Source organism: Scyliorhinus torazame, chromosome 7 (genome assembly GCF_047496885.1).
Source record: "Scyliorhinus torazame isolate Kashiwa2021f chromosome 7, sScyTor2.1, whole genome shotgun sequence".
NCBI classification, from domain to species: Eukaryota; Metazoa; Chordata; class Chondrichthyes; order Carcharhiniformes; family Scyliorhinidae; genus Scyliorhinus; species Scyliorhinus torazame.
Genome location: NC_092713.1, coordinates 290,046,964 through 290,067,043, shown reverse-complemented (window position 1 = coordinate 290,067,043; position 20,080 = coordinate 290,046,964). Strand labels below are relative to the sequence as shown.

The window sequence follows — 20,080 nt, the reverse complement described above, 5'->3', positions numbered from 1 at the left end:
ACCCAGAGCCAGGATTCGAACCCGGGTCCTCAGCGCTGTAGTTCCAGTGCTAACCACTGCACCACCCTATATAATTGCTCTTTAAACAGCCAACACTGAAATGCTTAGCTGAGCTGTGTGACTCACTGAATCACCATCCATGCTACTTTTTGTTGTTCTAATAATCTTCCCTTTATGGGATTCCCCAAACTGCACATCATTTTCCAAAAAATGGCCTAACGAACACTTTGTGCTTATTCAAAAATTTTGTTTTTGATGTTCCTTCGTATAAAATCCAAAACTGTAGTTTGAAAGAAATACTTGCATTTATAGAGTACCTTTCACAATGTCAGGAGATCTTAAAATGCAATTCAGTGTATTTACTGTTGTAATATGTAAGAACCATTGTCCGCAGTGAGGTCACACAATCATGAGAAAATGACCAGATTATCTGCTTTATTGGGTTTGGCTGAGGGATAAATATATTCCAGGACAGTACGAAGTCTTACAACACCAGGTTAAAGTCCAACAGGTTTGTTTCGATGTCACTAGCTTTCGGAGTGCTGCTCCTTCCTCAGGTGAACGAAGAGGTATGTTCCAGAAACACATATATAGACAAATTCAAAGATGCCAAACAATGCTTGGAATGCGAGCATTAGCAGGTGATTAAATCTTTACAGATCCAGAGATGGGGTAACCCCAGGTTAAAGAGGTGTGAATTGTCTCAAGCCAGGACAGTTGGTAGGATTTCGCAGGCCAGATGGTGGAGGATGAATGTAATGTGACATGAATCCCAGGTCCCGGTTGAGGCCGCACTCATGTGTGCGGAACTTGGCTATAAGTTTCTGCTCGGCGATTCTGCGTTGTCGCGGGTCCTGAAGGCCGCCTTGGAGAACGCTTACCCGGAGATCAGAGGCTGAATGCCCTTGACTGCTGAAGTGCAGCAGTCAAGGGCATTCAGCCTCTGATCTCCGGGTAAGCGTTCTCCAAGGCGGCCTTCAGGACCCGCGACAACGCAGAATCGCCGAGCAGAAACTTATAGCCAAGTTCCGCACACACGAGTGCGGCCTCAACCGGGACCTGGGATTCATGTCACATTACATTCATCCCCCACCATCTGGCCTGCGAAATCCTACCAACTGTCCTGGCTTGAGACAATTCACACCTCTTTAACCTGGGGTTACCCCATCTCTGGATCTGTAAAGATTTAATCACCTGCTAATGCTCGCATTCCAAGCATTGTTTGGCATCTTTGAATTTGTCTATATATGTGTTTCTGGAACATACCTCTTCGTTCACCTGAGGAAGGAGCAGCGCTCCGAAAGCTAGTGACATCGAAACAAACCTGTTGGACTTTAACCTGGTGTTGTAAGACTTCGTACTCTGCTCACCCCAGTCCAACGCCGGCATCTCCACATCATATATTCCAGGAGATTGTGCAGAAAACATCTTCTTCAAAAAAAAAATGTTGATGAATTTTTTTTTAAAAAAGCTTGGTGTCAGTCTCATATGAAAGATTCCCATCCACAGTGAAGCATTCCCTTGTAAGAGCTCAGGAGGATCGTTATTATAGATTTTTCTATTTACATTCCCACGATTAAAGATCTGTGCACCTGCAGTGCTGCAAACCTGTTAAATAAATCTGTTGCGTTTACGATTTAGAGTGTACATCCATTCACTGTTCTGCATCCCCCCCCCCCGCCACTCAAAATCATTACCATGCATTGATTTGCAACAGTCACTTATCTTGTCATTCCACTAACCTCCTTATATGCTCCTGCAATATTCAGATTACATTAACAGGGAATTAATTTTCGGAATTAATCAATTAATAACGCTACAATAATGCATCATTTTACAAAAATACTCTCATACTAATAGTGGCACTTGACTGGTCCACAAATAAGTAACAATCGTAACTGCATTCATGACGCACTATGCAAACCGATGTAAGTCAGTATTCTGTAATGGCAATACTGCTCAAATGTCTGTGCCTTCTCTAGAGACCCTGCTAATTCTACTGAACTAAACTCACAGGAAATGGGGGCTGGGTATGGAGAGACAGGACAGGCTGGTGGGGGTGGGCAGGAGGGAGGGAGATTCTCACCATCTGCAGAGAATTTTTCCACAGCTTCAGACAGAGTGAGGAAATTCCCTGTGGATTTAGACATCTAATGGAAAGAAGAAAAAATAGCAGAAGTTATTCGAGAAATATTCGAAAGTGAAATATATTAATATTCAAATATGTTAATTCGCTGGAAGTCATGCAATTCTTTAATATAGCATAAATTATATTGTACCTTTTCCGAATTCAGTAGCAAGTGTCCATTTGCTCTTACAGCTTGAGGCCATTTTGAACTACAATTTAAAAACAAAAGTCAGTTGTACATAAAAACATTTTAGAATAGTCTTCCCTCAACGACATAGTTCCCCAAATTTGTTCCTACTTTCTGCACACACAGTTTCTTTAGTCAGAAAGCTGACAGCATTTCCACGAATTAACCTCTTGCACCAGGAAAATGTGGTTCAGGAAAATAAAAAAGATTGAAAGACACGCCATAGAAAATGTGCAGCCTTCTCCACAAGCAGTCAAAGTTAAGCATGGTCTGCCAATATCGCGTATTTTATCCGGAAATCTTTTTACTGAATTGTGTGATCTTACCTGTCATTAGGCCACATGGCTACATGGTTATATAGGTAGTAGGAGAGGTGGTTTGGAACCAAGTCTTTTCCAGAGACCCGTAAATCCACTGGATACCAGTATTGATATTCCATTTTCAATTGTTCTAGATTTGGTTTAGGAATCTGAGTCACTGGAAATGGAGCGCCCTTCAAAAACACATAATCCCAGACTTCTTTGGTCATCTGTTCCGGTCTGAGGAAATAATAAAAGCAAACATAGACCAATGTTGGATGATATCTAGTATTGTTGAAGGAGCATGTAATGATGACATTTTTAAAAATAGGACCATAGGAGCAGGAGTAGGCCATTAGGCTCCACATTCATTTCGATCATTGCTGATTTTCAACCTCAACATTTTCCACACATTCTTTTGATGTCATTACTATCTTGAAATCTATTGATCACAGTCTTAAACATACTCAATGACTGAGCCCCCACAGCCCTCTGGTATAGACAATTCCAAAGAGTTATGAACCTCCAAGTGAAGAAATTCCTCCTCGCCTCAGTCGTAAATGACCTTCCTCTTATTTTGACACTGTCCGGCCCCCCCGCCCGGCTCCAGGTCAGGAGAAACATCTTGCCTGCATCTATCTACCTTGTCGAGCCCTGTGAGAATATTGTATGTCTCAACGATACCGCTTCTCATTCTCCTAAACTCTAGCGAATACAGCACCAGTCTCTTTAATCTCTCCTCACAAGATAATCCTGCCAGTCTGGTGAACCTTTGTTGCACTCCCTGTACAAGACGCATATCCTTACTCAAGGAGCCCAAAACTGGAATGTTTTTCAATCCCTTTTGCCCAAGGGTGAAAATCCAATAGCCACTGCATCTAATCCCCAAAAGACTGATCTTTAGAGAACAAACCTGATTTATTAGCTACAGCTTGTCGTACTCGGAGGCACTAAATGGCTCAAGTATGTGATTGAAAATATTTTGCTTTAGCTATTAAACTGCAAAAATTAAATTGGTAATAAGAGTGGGCGGGCCCAGAAATATAGGAATCGAGTCTCTCTTTTAAAAATTACTGCAGTGAGAGTTTAGTTTGGCAAGTATGAAAGGGTAGCCTTGTTATTGACAATGATCTGTCACAGACATTTATAAAGTCAGGGTCGCGACCCATGGGTGGGTTGAGGGCGGGTGTTGGGAGGGTTGCGTGGCTATCCGTTGTGGGTTCCTGGTCATAGGAATTAATGTGCAATGGCCGCAGCAGCCAGCTTAGAAACGCCAGCTGCGAGCAGCTTAAAAAACGACGGTCGCGAGCAGCTTTAAAAATGGGAGCCCGCTGTGCATACGTGCCTGCTCATCAGTGCGCATGCCCAGAGCCCAGCGAGAAGCACCGCCTCCTCCTGACATCAGCACCAGACTCGGGAGAAGATTTTTTAAAAATTCAATATGTCTTCCTGCCTGAAGCGAGGCAGAGAGCAGGCCATGCGCATCAAACACTGACATCACGTGCTCTAGCCGCGATTGCGATTCCTCCATTTTGTCAGCAGCAAATAAGCAACAGGACTGTAAAATTTTAAATAGATTGTTTTGTAATAGAAAGAGAGGGCCAGAGACACAAACAGAACAAAGCAGTGGTGGTATGAACTGTTCAGGAGAATCCACAACAGGACAAAGCAGTGTTGGTGTGAGCTCCAGGAGCTTGGATGAATAACCCATGCTGAAATGTAACATTGAGTGACAAAACACGTGAGATCGTGAGGACCAAGCAGGCTCACCTGTTGCATTAAAATGGTGGGTCACGAAGTTTAGGCAACGTGGGTTGCAAACTTCGACCAGCATGGGTCGCAAATATCGGCCGGCGTGGGTCCCGATGGCCAGCTGGCTGGTAAAAATGGGGCCCGGAAAAAAAGTTTGAAAATACCGATTCTTCATATTTTTTCCCCGTCCATTTTCAGGATTGAGTATTGCCAACAAGGCTAGAATTTAAAGTCTAACGGTGCTGGTAATAGGCCACCTTACCGAATACAATTGAATGGCTGACTTGATCATTTCAAAAGGCCCTTAGAGTCAACCATATCTCTGTTGGCTGGAGCCACATATAGGCTACAGCAGGCAAGGACAGCAGATTTCATTCCCTACAGAACATTACTGAACCAGATTAGTTTTTATGACAATCATGTTGTTTCATAGTCATGAATTGCAAGGCATAGCCCAGACAGACGTATTACTAGTCCAGTAAAGTAACAACTAAAAAAGAGACACATTTCGGCAAGAATACAAATCCAAGGGAGACAACAAACGTATGCTGTATGAGAAGAGAGTGCAGGTTGGTTTGCAATTGGACTATGATTGGTAGAGGCATTGCCATTGAGAATGTACCAATTGGTGTGACTGATAATCAACTGTCAAGTATTGTTTGAAATTTAAACTTGACCAACTGATTAGTCAAGGCATTGCCCTGAGGAATGGACCAGGATGGTTAGGGAGAGCCTCTATCTTGCCTGTTGCGTACAATGGAAGGGACATGCTGTTTGATGATCGGCAGTCTTTTTGACATATGGATTATGATCGCCAGTCTTTTCAACGTATGGCTTATCTAACTAGCTTCACATTGGCACTGAAATTCCTACAAATGCATCACTCAGTTGTGTGACCGGCATAGCGTATTTTTGGCTTGATAACATAAACCTGTTAATAGCAAATGCCACTCGTGTTGCTCATGCACAGTAGCAGTGTGAAACAGCCAGCTTCACCTGTTGCTCAAACCTTTGAGGTATCTTCCACTTCCAGGATAATCAGAGGTAGACTGGCCATTTATCAGGGCCAAAAGTGATGCTGATCTTAGGTCTGTTCGTGTGTTTGTGAGGTATAAATGATCTGATCAGGGTAGCTATTATCTCGCAGTATTCGTTTGATCTGGTTGATCTGACTAAGACCATAACTCCAACCCCATATTCCTGCCTACCCCCTATAACCTTTCACTCCCTTGTTAGCTATGAGAAGAGAGTGAATAAACTGGGATTGTTCTCCCTAGAAAGACGGAGGCTGAGGGGCGCCCTAATAGAAATTTATAAAATTATGAGGGGGTAGATAGGGTGAACAGTTGGATGCTTTTTTCCAGGTTGGAAACGACAATTACAAGGGGTACAAGTTCAAGGTGAGGGGGGATAGGTTCAGTGGAGATGTGCGGGGAAGTTTTTTTTTTATACAGAGGATGGTGGTGGCCTGGAATGCACTGCCAAGTGAAGTGGTTGAGGCAGAAACGTTAGTGACCTTTAAGGCTTATCTGGCTATGCACATGAACAGATGGGGTATAGAAGGATACAGAAGGTTGGTCTAGATAAGACACCTGCCCGGCACAGGCTTGAGGGCTGAAGGGCCTTTTCCTGTGCTGTACTGTTCTTTGTTCTTGTTTGTTCGAATCAAGAATCTATCGAGCTCAGCCTTAAAAATATTCAAGACCTAAACATTCATGCGTCCACTGCCCTGAGAAAGAGAATTTCAGAGACTCATGACCCCAAGAGAAAAAAATTATCTGACCCCTTATTTTTAATCAGTGACCCCCTAGTTCGAGATTGTCCGACAAGAAGAAATATCCTCTCCACATCCACCCTGTCAATACTCTCAGGATCTTACGGTTTTGATCAATTCACCATCTATTTTTCTAAAATCTAATGGATACAAACCTCGCCTCTCCAACCTTTCCTCATAAGATAACCGGCCAATTCCAGGTATTAACCTAGTAAATCTTCTCTGAACTGCTCCAAATGCATTTACATATTTCCTTAAATAAGGAGAAAATACTCCAGATGTGGTCTCAATGTCCTGTACAACTGAAGCTAAACCTTCCTACTTTTGAAATCAATTCCCATCACAATAACATAACATTCTATTAGCTTTCCTAATTACTTCCTCTGCACCAGACTTCTGTGATTCTTGCACTAGGACACCAAGATCCCTCAGCACCTCCAAACTTTGCAATCTCTCATTATTTAGGTAACAGATAATACCATTTGCAGAGTCAAGCTGCCTGGTTAAAATTTCAAACTATGTTTGGCAGTTAACTATCAGCGACCACAAACTGGTACATTCTCCATGCAGCGCTTCTGCCAATCAGAGTCCACTTGCTAACCAATCAGCACAGTCTACTCATCCAGTATAAATTTGTTATCTCTCTTGGATTTGTACTCATGCAAATTGTCATGATGAGTGAAAGACAAAAAGTTTCAATAAAAAAATGCATCTTTTTTCAGTATTACAATAAAGGAGACTTCAGTTCAATCATAAAAGGTGAATATTACCTGTGTAGCCTTAAAATTCATTATTTTGGGAGTATAACACGTTTCCTTGTAATTTGTTCATAGATGATCATTACATTCACTACTCACGATCAATAATAACTGCTAATTAATATTTGATGACTACAAATTGTAATGCTAATTATGGTTCACAAAGTAAAATTGTTTTGATAATTCCTATTCCCACCTGATGCCAAGTGGGCCAGATGTTTGACCATTCAGAGATCCCCCGTGTAACAGGTGAGCGACAGTGTAATAAGCCATGTAAATTGTGGAATCAGAGAGAGACTCTATGAGCCAATAGTCATCCCATGGCAGTCGAGAACCTGAAAATGTAAAAGAACAAATTAATAAGAAGCTGCCAAACAATTTCCAGTGTGAACGTATTCCTTAGTACAGCAGATGTTGAAGCACAGTACATAATATTAATAATCTTTACTAGTGTCACAAGTAGGCTTACATTAACACTGCGATGAAGTTATGGTGAAAGTCCCCAGTCGCCACACTCCGGCGCCTGTTCGGGTACACAGAGGGAGAATTCAGAATATCCAATTCACCTAACAAGCACGTCTTTCGGGACTTGTGGGAGGAAACTGGAGCACCCTGGGGAAACTGTAGCCACTTGAAATGGCCAACTTCCAATTCAAAATGGCGAACGGCAAAGGCTGATGGGAAAGTCAGCCAACAAGACAAAAACGAGCAGCTGCAGGTGGCTGTGTATTTACCTCTGGAAAGGCCAGACAAGATCGATACCAGCGACCATCAGCATTACAAAATAACAGCCATCTGCATACTAATGAGAAATCCCCGGGGACAATAAGCAACATTTAGACACACAAAGCAAAACCAGACTCTTCGGCGCCAGCAGGAGGCTACACAAAAGGAAGTGAACGAGCACCTCAAGACCGCCCATCGATCAGGGAACCGCTCCAGCATTGGAGAAAATCGAACCAAGCGATTGGGACAAAGTCCAATCACTTGGGACCAGGTACAGGGTCCGCCCCGAAAGGCAGGAAGCCCCTGGGAACTATAAGAATTGAGCCCCAAGTTCAAATCGCTCTCTTCTCCACCGCTTCTTCAGCTCTTCACTCTTCAGCAGCTGACCGAAACGGTAAGTCTTACTTCAACGCTCGCTACGAGATAGGCGCTCCTAGCTATCAATCTGTACCAACTTTGAATCCCGCAGGTTCAGAACCCGAACGAAAGGCCATTTGTTTCCCTGACCTGGTGGGCCAGTTCCAAGTTAAGTACAGGCCTGTTAGTTGTAGAAGTAGCTTAAACGTAGAATTTGTGCATGAGTAACGATTACTGTGTATAATAAATGTGCTTTGATTTAAATCTTACTAATCGGTGTATTGGATTATTGATCATTACTTGGACTTGAACCTCGTGGCGGTATCATAAAGATACCTGGCAACTCGAGAGCAAAGGTAATAAAACAGAGCAATTGAACTAAGGCAAAGTTAGCAACATTATTTGGCAACATCCTGATGGGACCCGATCTAGAAGTGGAAAACCACTCCGGGAGAACCCAGAATTTGAATTAGAGATCCAATTGGAAACATCAAGCAGTTCTGATCAATACTCAAATTCGGAAGTGTGTGTATGCATGCGTAACTAACAGGGCGATAAGGTAAAACTGCTGGAGATTTTTTGTTGCGACAAAACTGTCGGACGTTTGTACTTCGGAAAGTAGCGAAAGCCGTACCCGTATTTACAGCACCGCCTTAATACCCCTGTCCCAAATTTGAAGAGCAGCATTTGGATTAATACCCCTGTCCCAAATTTGAAGAGCAGCATTCGGATAGGAAAGATGGCAATGCAGGCAATGCAGTGCCTAATGAACCCAGAGGAATTTGCGGTTGCAGCAACCAGCAGCAGTAGAGTGGGACAATGTCCCATTTGGGAGGAAGAGATCAGGAAATATCTCAAAGTGGAAGGATGGCCCCTTTGGAATGAATTCTGTGACGAGGAATCAGGCCCCGGGAGTATAGGACATACTTGGTGGGAGAACCTGAGCAAGAGCCACAAAAAGAGCTTAGGGAAAGCTCGCAAGCCGATGGCAATCGTGTCCTGCTTGGCACAACTGCGAGGCACAGAGGAGGTCGTTGGGACGCACCGGAAAGAAGTTGAGGGCATAAATCGAATGAGTAAGGTCGATGTAAGCGAGGTAGAAAAGGAGAATTTGGAATTGAGAAGGAAGTTGGCAGCAAAAGATGGAGAGGTGGAGGATGCCAAAAGGGCACACCAGTCTTGTCTGGCGCACTTAAGCAGCTTCCACTCTCAATACGAAAAGGCCTATCAGGACACGCAACGTGCAGTCCTGGTACATGAAGACACAGAAAAGCAGGTAGAAGCGTTGCAGAGACAATGCAGCGATCTAAAGGCAGCATTAAGAGCACTCCATGCTGCCACCACAGAACAAAGACAAAGCATGCTAGATCACGCAAAGTGCCGGAAGCCGATTGCAGAGCTGCAATCGCTGCTTTCAGTTCAGAAAGGTTTCCAGGAAACCTTTGGAGAAAAATTAGATCAGGAAGACAGCCCTGATTGGGAAGAATTGAACGAAACAGAGCAGAGATATGTTCAGGGAACATGTGCGCAGGGAAAGCCACAAAAAAGGAAAGCGCCCCAAGCCCCCACACAGCAGATAGTTCAGGATCCAATGAACCCAGTAACCACCCACCGCACAGCCACATCGGACGATGAAGAATTTCTATATTCCACCCCCTTAACAGTGACCCAATTACGGGACGCGTGCGATAAGATCACACCATTCCTCCCCACCTCAGACCCCCACTATTTCTTCGCCACAGTAAAGCTCACAGTTTTAAGTTTAGATCCTTCAGTAGCAGCAGCCCTTCCCGACCCACAGAATGTAGGAGGAGGCACCCTTGCAGAAATGCATACCGCGATCCTGGATGCGATCGGGTATAACCGGGGTGACCCCGTAGATGGCCTCAACAAATGCAGGCAAAAGAAAGCCGAGCACCCCACAGCGTTTGCTGGAAGCCTGTGGATCCATCTTTGGAGACTTAGACCGCACCCATTTGTCCCCAGACAACATGGCCAACTGGACCCGCACCCTTATCTCCCATGCCACAGAAACAGGACAGAAAGCTTGCGCGAGTTATGAGCCCTCAGAGGAGGCCCATAACGAGAAGTGGGTAGTGAAAAGATTGTCCCGCGCTTGGGAGCAATCTATACAGAGCAAACCCACTGTTAAGAATACCGAGGAAAAGCAGGCCGCCGCAGATATATAGGCAGTTACAACACACCACAGCCCCCCACCCAAGTCACAGGAGTGTTACAACTGCGGACAGTTGGGACACTTCGCAAGAGTGCAATGCCCCTAAAAAGCCACAGAGAGCCCAGCAGACAGGCACTCTGAGTAAGAAAAAGACAGAGCCCATTCATAGCGTTAGCGCCCGTTCAGATCAGACGGACTTGACCGGAACGGACTGACGATGTACGGGCTCCCCCAGTTGGGTCTGCGACACCCTTTGGGATAGGTCCAGACGACCGGTAGTTGCAGCGAAAATTCGGGGACAGCCCATCGAATTTCTATGGGACACAGGAGGGCCCCGCACCACGAGAAATTCCTCCACCCTGTTTCAAAAAGACATGTGGCCCACTACAGCCACTATCACCCTCAGCGGCTTTACGGGCCACTCACAGCAGGGACACATCACAGCCCCTGTACCCATTCAAATCGGTAACATTACCACCAAGCACCCCGTGGTTTTAGTTGACCTGCCCCACACAGCAGAACACATTCTGGGAATCGATTTCATGAATTCTAATCTTTCATTTGATCCAGTCAACCAGTGTGTCTGGAAGATGGCAAAATCTGCAAGAGCCCCCACAACGCTCAACATAGGACAGTACGCAAACAAAATTAGCGCCGTAGGCGAATTTTGGTTCAACTCGACCACGCTTAGTACGGACAAGCAGGTTAGGGCAGTTCTGCAAAAGAACAGGGCAGCATTCGTGACCCACAAGCACGACTGTGGACGGATGAGTGGCTCCGTACAAATAACAGGACCTGACCCTAGACCCCAAAAACAGTACAGATTTCCCCAAGAGGCAGAAGGAGAAATCTCAAAGGTAATAGAAAGCTTATTAGAGCAGGGCGTACTTAGATCAGTAGCCTCCACTAATAATGTCCCGATTTGGCCAGTGAGAAAGCCCGATGGATCATGGCGACTGACCATCAATTACCGGGAACTCAACAAAATCACTCCCGCAGCAGCCCCCACAGCAGCACAAGTCCCGAGACCATGCTCAAGCAGGGACTCAATTCCCGATTCTTTACGGTTTTGGACGTCAGTAATGGATTCTGGCCCATTCCATTGGCAAAGGCGTGCCAGTACAAATTTGCCTTCACCTTTAAAGCACAGCAGTACACGTGGACATGCCTGCCACAAGGCTTCAACAACTGCCCCTCCATTTTCCACCAACAGCTGGCAAATGGTTTAGCCAACCTTTCTCGCCCCGAATGTCTGGTACAGTATGTAGACGACCTACTACTGCAGACAGACACCAAGGAAGAGCACATTGAGATTCTGTCCGAACTCCTGGAACTCTTACACTCAATCGGTTGTAAAGTCAACCCCAAAAAGGCCCAGATTTTGGAAGAAAAGGTGATATATTTGGGAACAATTATCACACATGGCAAACGCGAGATTGAGCGTAAAAGGATTGACTCGATTGCTAAATTGCCCCTTCCCCAGAACGTTTCAGCCCTCCGGTCGTTTTTAGGACTGGTTGGCTACTGCCGAAACCACATTGACGGTTTCGCCAGCAAGGCAGCACCCCTCTCAGACCTCCTAAAGAAAGGAGCCCCCCTGGAATGGCTTCCGCAGGATACGGATGCTGTGGACTCTTTAAAACAGGCACTCATAGCAGCCCCCGCACTACAAGTTCCAGACCCGCTTTCCCCTTACGCCATAGAGGTAGCGACCACAGACTGCACCCTTTCAGCCGTGCTCCTCCAGGAACGGCACGACCAGTTAAGGCCCGTAGCTTACGCCTCCAGAATTTTAGATGCTGTGGAGCAGGGATTTTCAGCCTGTGGGAGGCACCTGCTTGCAGTATTTTGGGCAGTGCAGTATTTTTCATGTATTACCGGACTGAACCCCATCACAATTCTCACCGAACACACCCCCACCCAACTTTTACTGGATGGACGACTCAAGGACGGTACAGTAAGCCAGATTAGAGCAGCAAGATGGACCCTTCTCTTGCAGGGACGGGACATCACTGTCAAAAGGACAAAGACGCACACCTTTTTAGCTGACAACTTACAGTACCCCGGAACCCCCCATGAATGCGAAATTATCTCGCCAAACCACAACACAGGCCCCTTTATCGCTAAAACACCCGCCAGAAAGATAGGTAGTTCAAACCAGAGCCCCCAGCACATAGACCATAAAGATCTATGTGGATGGATCTTCCAGTCTTGGATGGGAAGCACATAACAGGTTGTGGTATACATGTTGAGGACGCGCAGGGACGCGCCCTTGAGGAAATATTGTTAAAACTTCCAGGCCACTTAGGCGCGCAGGCAGCAGAGCTCGCGGCCATCGCGTATATAGTGGAACACCCAGATTCCTTCCCCAGCCCAGCAGACATATACTCGGACAGCCTCTATGTCTGCAACAGCCTCACGGAATTTCTGCCCCTGTGGAAAGCAAGAGGATTTGTTTCCGCAGACGGAAAACCCCTCCCCTCAGCCCCATTGCTCCGTCACATTTTAGAGAGAGCCCAGAACAGGACTTTTGGGATAATCAAAGTTCGCAGTTACCATCGTTCCTCCCCCCCCCCTGGAAATGTAAAAGCCGACGCACTGGCTGAAGCAGGTTCCAGGCACGGATATTTTTGGACACCCGCCGAAGGCGCACCAGTGAGTGCAGTTCAGGTCTCACAGACAAAGATCGAGGATCTAGTGGAGGCCCAGAAGCAGGACAGCAATCTCAAGGAGATTGTAAAAGGAAAATGTCCAGCTCCCTTTGAGGGGTTCAAAAATGCACTGACCACACATGACGGTGTGGTGTTAAAAGACACCCTTTATGTGGTTCCTGAACAGGACAGGAATCAACTGATTTGTTTGTTCCATGACGGTCATGGACATCAGGGAATCGATCCCACTACAGCCCATCTCAAGCAGCTTTGTTGGTGGCCGAATTTAAAGGACGATGTAAACCACTACATCGAGAATTGTCTTATTTGCGCCCAGAATAATCTGGACAGATATGCCAAAAAGGCTCAACTCAGCCACACCCAACCCGTTAATGGCCCCTGGACTAACCTCCAGATTGGTTTTATAGGACCATTGCCCCCTTGCAGGAATGGCTATAAATATGTACTTGTGGTAATTGACACATTTACGAAATGGGTGGAAGCATTCCCAGCCCGCACAATCACTGCAAAAACCACAGCCAAGATTTTGACCCACCACATCTTTACAAGATGGGGACTCCCCCGCAGCATTGAATCAGACCAAGGTTCCCATTTTACGGGACGTGTCATGCAGAATGTCCTCACGATATTTGGCATCACCCAAAAATTCCACATAGCATACCACCCAGTCGAGTGGTAGCGTGGAGCACATGAATCGGACCCTAACATCCACCCTCAGAAAAATGGTCCAGCAGAACAACATCACTTGGGTCTCAGTCCTCCCTTTTGCGCTGATGTTTATACGTAACATAATTTCTACTTCCACAGGTTACACCCCACACACCCTCATGACCGGACGCCCCATGAAAGACACAGAATATTTGTTAGGTTTAGACTTGACCAGCCCCGCAGTGACGGCCCTCACACACGAGAAAGCAGTACAGCAATTAGTTGAAAATGTTAAAACGGCTCAGCTAGCAGCCGCAGTAAAATTGGGCACCAGAAAGAAACAGAGCAAGCTTGTTTCGACAAGACAGTGCATGCGACCGAGTACAGCATAGGACAGCAAGTTATGCTCTCTGTATATAACCCCAGCACATTCCTGTCACCAAAATACTCGGGTCCGTACTCCATTGCGGATAAAGTAAGCCCTTCCGTATATAAAATAAAGTACCCCAACGGTAAGACTTCGTAGTTCCATATAAACCAGCTGAAGGCATATGGAACACAGTCGAACCACGCACACCACGTCATGCTTGACGCAACACACCACGCCCCGCCCACAGCCAACGTAACCCTACCAACCCCCAACACGCCCAGCCCAGCCACGGACTCGACCTCACCCCCGAAATATACACTCCGCCCCGGAACGCCCACAGACTCCAGCAGCAGAGACAGCAACTGTGACTCGGACGATCGCCACAGCACGCCTCCCTACTATCCCCATGCAACAGAACCCACACCCAGCGATTCAGACTACGATTCGAGTGATCCCTTCATGATCACTTTCCTGAACAAACCCCACCACCGACCACCGAACTACACTGACAACCCCGATTCTGTCCCCACAAAACTAGACACCAACTATTGGCACCGAGATAACTCGTTCCGACTCGTCCGCAACGACGAGAGCGACCCCACCTCACATCATGCAGCCCTTTCAGCCCTGATACACTCAAGAGTTTGGCACCCGGGAGAAGATGACGACCTTGGGTCTGACTCCCAAACCGAGAACCCCTCTGCGACCCTGTTCGCAACCGAGAACTGAGGCGTCCAGATGATGTTTTAAAAGGAACCGCTTGGGAGAAATGGTGTCCTTTCTGATGGAACCTGCAGAATGTTTTATGTTGTTTGTAAGTTTGTTAAATGTTGTATGTCCGACAGGAAAACATTTTCTCACGGCCCCACGCCTTTTCGGCCAAAACCTCCGAGGACTTGCCTACAGAGACTCACTATTGCCAGACACTAGTTCAGCAGAACTAGCTTGTCTGCAGAGACTGGTTCAGGTACCAGACCCCCGTTCGTAACTGCCCTTCTGGTTCGAAGGAAAGAACCACTACGGCAGCCCCCCACAATGACTACATTTCTTGCCCGTTCTTGTCGGTTGCTCAGGCAGTGGAGAAACGGCTTTGGACCCGCCCTGCCTGGGAACCCCCCCTCTGGTCAACTACGCTCGGGTAGGAGAGACACGGCATTGGTAGCCGTACTACCCGGGAACTCAATCCAACTCTTACCCGTCGCGGCCCATACACACCTCATTTTGGCACTTTCAGTTCAAAAAGTTTTGTTTTGTTTCAGGTAACCCTTAGGTTGCCAACCACATGCTATTTACATCCTGAAACATTTGGATGGTAAATTGCACAGTCTGCGTGACGGCTCCCACTGGTTCATTATTGGGAAGTTTGTCTTGTCCTAAAATTCGGTTTTTGAAAAAAAAATGAGGGCTCACACATAGTGACCAATTATAAAGGGAGTAATTGGCACTAAAGGACAGACAGATTATCGTACGAGATATTAAACAAAGATAGTTATAGATACTATGCTTGTTTCCACAGAACTCCAGAAGCTCCAGGACCGGAGAAGAAAAGAAAGGAAAAGGAAAAAGAGCCATGAGGACTTCCTTCATATGGATCATCATCATTATGGACATTTGGTTGTGAATGAACACGAACCCCATGACTTCAAGCCTCCCAGCCATTAATGTTTCACTTCCCCGAAGTACCCAGAGCCCAGTCACCAGCAACACCACATCATCTTGGTGTGCCAGGTTTCAGCCTACACAAAAGGAGGTGAACGAGCACCTCAAGACCGCCCATCGATCAGGGAACCGCTCCAGCATTGAAGAAAATCGAACCAAGCGATTGGGACAAAGTCCAATCACTTGGGACCAGGTACAGGGTCCGCCCCGAAAGGCAGGAAGCCCCTGGGAACTAGAAGAATTGAGCCCCAAGTTCAAATCGCTCTCTTCTCCACCTCTTCACTCTTCAGCAGCTGATCGAAACTGTAAGTCTTACTTCAACCCTCGCTACGAGATAGGCGCTCCTAGCTATCAATCGGTACCAACTTCGAATCCCGCAGGCTCAGAACCCGAACGAAAGGCCATTTGTTCCCCTGACCTGGTGAGCCAGTTCCAAGTTAAGTATAGGCCTGTTAGCTGTAGAAGTAGCTTAAACGTAGAATTTGTGCATGAGTAGCGATTACTGTGTATAATAAATGTGCTTTGATTTAAATCGTATTAATTGGTGTATTGGATTATTGATCATTACTCGGACTTGAACCTCGTGGCGGTATCATAAAGATACCTGGCGACTCAAGAGCAAAGGTAATAAAACAGAGCAATTGAACTAAGGCAAAGTTAGCAACAAAACCAACACAGACACAGGGAGAACGTGCAGACTCCGCACAGACAGTGACCCAAGCCGGGAATTGAACCCGGGTCCCTGGCGCTGTCAAGCATCAGTGTTAACCACTATGCTACCATGCCACACATTGAGAAGGAAATATGGTGGAAGCCCTGTGGGATGGAAAAAATGAAAATGTAGAGGTGGGGTCTGAAAGCTGAACATTTGAAAGCAGGGGGTGGAACAACTACAAACAAAAAAAAGAGTTCCAAGGAGGAACTTTCAGAAGACACATTTTGTACAAAAATGGCAAGCTCTCAAGGATCTTGCAAGGAAACGGAGCACCATAGGTACTCAGAAAACATAATCAACTTATATAAAGTTCAACTTTAAAGACAAGACTCTTCGTATTCTATATTACAATCTGTGTACCTGATCCAATGTTTAAAAAAAATATATAGAGCAGTGGTAGGCAACCTGCAGCCCGGGGCCACATGCGACCCATCTGGGTTCTGAGTGCGACCCACGTGACATTTTGTCGACTGCTGCCCACGTGCAGGGTGGCCACATTGTGCTGATTTCTGTCTATCTAGTTTTTCTCCTCCCAGTATGAGTGAAGCGATACAGACATAAAGCAAGGGCAAGTGAAGTGAGGTGCGCCCTGATTGCACACAACATTGAACTGTGAGAGCCATGCGTTCCCTCTGCATCCAAAGTGTAAATATTTATTTTGTTTTTCCCATTTAAAGTTGATGATCGTTCTATTAATATATAAATGATAAAGTATTTTCGATAATTCGTGATGAAACATTTGGCGTGCATTAAACATATTTAATCTTCATGAGGTCATGGTTAGTGAACTAGCTTGATTGCAATCTTGCCACCCATTGAGATGATGGAGGGCCACTCATGCAGCCCATTCATTAGTCTACGCTGCCCATCACTGATATAGAGTGTTTAAGTGTTACACTAACCTAGGCCATATGTTCTTGAGCAGGCATGGTCCTGCAGCCACTCAAGGCTAGCTTCAAAATTCCTCCTCGTCTCCTCACAGAATCTGAAAAATAAAAAATAGATTTTTGTGCAGATACTCTTTTGAATTTAATAACAGGATATTTTACTGTAAGTGCCACACAAGTAGAAGTCATTTTTGTTATTGTAGTCAACGGCTTGATAATTTGCAGCGACCCTCAGAAAGTACACCTCACCTAGGTCCAATCCCCAGCTCTATCCCTGTAACCCCCATAATCCCACCTGACCTTTTGACACTGAGGGGCAATTTAGCATGACCAATCCACCTAACCTGCACATCTTTGGACAGTGGGAGGAAACCAGAGGATCTGAAGGAAACCCACACAAACACAGGGAGAATGTTGTCACAACAGTAACACCAGCAGATTTATGGCTAGGGATACAATGGAGTACTTGAAACTTCATTACAGGAGGTATAAAAAATATTTTCCAATTTCCGAGATGAGCCATTAACTCAACCTTGCAATGTAATTGAACACTGGATGCGACTTGAGCTGAAAACATGAGCAGCAGATTAGTTGAAAACCTGGATTCCAGGCGGCCTTCGTTATGAGGAGTTACATAATGCCAATTCCATCAGAAGGAAAGTGAATCAATCAACCAGACTGTGGGGGAGCAAACTGGACGTCATTCCACAGGTGATTCTCAACACATTTTGTGGTAGTGAGTAACAAACTTCCACTGGAACTAGGTCCACTAAGTGCTATGAGTTGAAAAATACCATGCACGGCCCTAATAGGGGTGAAATGGAATAGTGAATAGGATAGCACGTACGTTTCTAGCGTTGACAGGCAACCGACAGCTTGTTTCTTCCAAGTTTCCTCACCATAATCTAGGTACCTGCATTGAAAATGAATACAATAAATTGCATAAAACAAAACCAATTCTTTATGTTTATCCAAATTGATTAATATCTGGAATGATCTTCTGGGTCAAGCAGTAGAGACAAACACATCTAGGAAGCAATCCGACGCTCAGATAGGAGAAAGAAATTGTAACTGTGTAAGAAAGCATGAGATGGACTAAATGGACTTCCTCATCTGTTATTAGTTCCTATCCTTATGGACCCAAATGAGCAATATTGATCTTATCATTTGCGAGTTGCACAATGTTCAGAAGAGAACATAAAAGTCAATTCGTCACCTGGAAGCAGAGATGAGAAACTGATTCATCGTTTCCATTCTTAATCATTGCTCGACTGGAAAGTGCACAAATAAATGATGGGTGACAGAGAGAAATACATTCGGCTGGGATGATCCCCATGATTGAAATCTCCATAGACACTCCTTCATTCATGGTGAGGTTTTAAAGGGCTTCAGTCATCTCTGGATTCATCTAATGTTGTTAGCTGGTGGTGGAGGAGTTAAAAAAATTGAAAATAAAAAACTCACCACTGGTCACACAGTGCGACAACACACTCATCAGCCGACCTGGATATAACTTGCTTCTCAGGTTCCATATAGATCACGGCCTCTCCCTAGAACAGTGTTAGAAATTTGTTTTTAATTGAGATATTCTGGTGTACCATGGTCTGGATTCATTTGAACTCAACTTTTATCCCTTGAATCGAAGATTTTGGGAAATGGGTGAGCTTCCAACGATACCACTATACAATCAGTGAGTGGGGAATGTAAATACCAAGGTACAGGCCATATTCTATTCCATGCAGAACTCAATGAGGAAGCTCAAACATGAAAGCCAAATACAGCTAAATACTTGACCCCCGCATCTGTGACACAGCACAACAATTCCATACAACATTATGTCTACAAAACACTCATTAACCTCAATGTTTCAATCAGAATTTCTAACCAATGCTGTCTTTTGTTTTAAGATGTCACAAAATAAATCAATAGCAACACTCACCGCATCAACCATTTTTCGTTGAATTGGTTTCTTGACATCTTGAACCTTCTGCCCTTTGTACCCATCCACAAGCATTATCTATAGGAGAAAAACAGGCGAGTGAATATTCTGCTGAACCTAGTTGCAAATAGGTCTGCCATGAAGTCAGAGAGTTCTAGTCTCACTTAAAGGCTTGATACCTAATCTAGGCAGCCATTTCATCACACTGTATACTTACAATATGACAGGTTTATACAATAAGCAAGGAAATGGGAATTTAGAATACAAATAAAAAAAACTTCTGACCTCAATTTTGTAATTCTAAAGTAAGGGTTGGATTACAGCAGCAAGTTACAATAGAATTATTCCTGCCCTGAACTCTCACTTTATGATTATTCTTGATCACAACTCCCCACGTACAATGCCCAGTAGATTAACGGGTACACTTATAAAATGAAACAATTCACATTCTTCTTTTTGATCATATTTTTTTCTGTGCGAGAGCTTAAGTATATTACCAACCCCCTCGTAAAAGCCTTTCAGGTAAACTCGCTCTTTGGCCTCCACAAGCTTTTCCCGGTCATTCTGGCTTTGAATCTTCAGTTCATCGCATACAGTTGGTGCAGAAAGGTTCCCATACCCAGGGATTTCAATGATGGGAATCTACCACACAAACAGCACAGCATTAAAAGTCACCAATAAAAACATTAACATTCTGAGCCGATGCATCATACAATAATGAAGCCATGGATCTGCTTTTTCAAAGCTCACGAGGACCTCTAGTGATCAACTTATTCCTTTCAACATGGAAACAATAGGTAAAATACCTATATCGCCAAGGAAACTATTGCGTTTTTAATTAATATTGAGATAAATGTCCAGGAGGGAAAATCATTATCTGTATGCCCAATTTATGGTATAATATTTTGCTTTGGAGGTGTCACATCTAGGAAGGGAGCAGGATTCAAGCATATTTGGAAACTTTTCTCAGAATATTTAATTTTTACGCTTAAAGAAAACATATTACACCTGCAGATTGGGAGCTTGATCAGGT

The 20,080-nt window shown here is 45.0% G+C and overlaps 1 protein-coding gene across 1 annotated transcript in view; it reads right to left on the bottom strand.

The window, feature by feature from the left end:
* lars1b (leucyl-tRNA synthetase 1b) overlaps positions 1-20,080 on the bottom strand; it is an 83,267-nt gene that overhangs the window by 30,770 nt on the left and 32,417 nt on the right. Inside the window, exons 14-22 of the mRNA XM_072512596.1 lie at positions 19,549-19,689; positions 19,048-19,125; positions 18,573-18,658; positions 17,956-18,021; positions 17,124-17,206; positions 7,095-7,233; positions 2,642-2,854; positions 2,280-2,337; positions 2,087-2,150 (exon numbers count right to left, since the gene is read on the bottom strand). Of these exons, the coding sequence (XP_072368697.1) occupies positions 2,087-2,150; positions 2,280-2,337; positions 2,642-2,854; positions 7,095-7,233; positions 17,124-17,206; positions 17,956-18,021; positions 18,573-18,658; positions 19,048-19,125; positions 19,549-19,689 (928 nt within the window). The remainder of the gene's footprint in view (positions 1-2,086; positions 2,151-2,279; positions 2,338-2,641; positions 2,855-7,094; positions 7,234-17,123; positions 17,207-17,955; positions 18,022-18,572; positions 18,659-19,047; positions 19,126-19,548; positions 19,690-20,080) is intronic.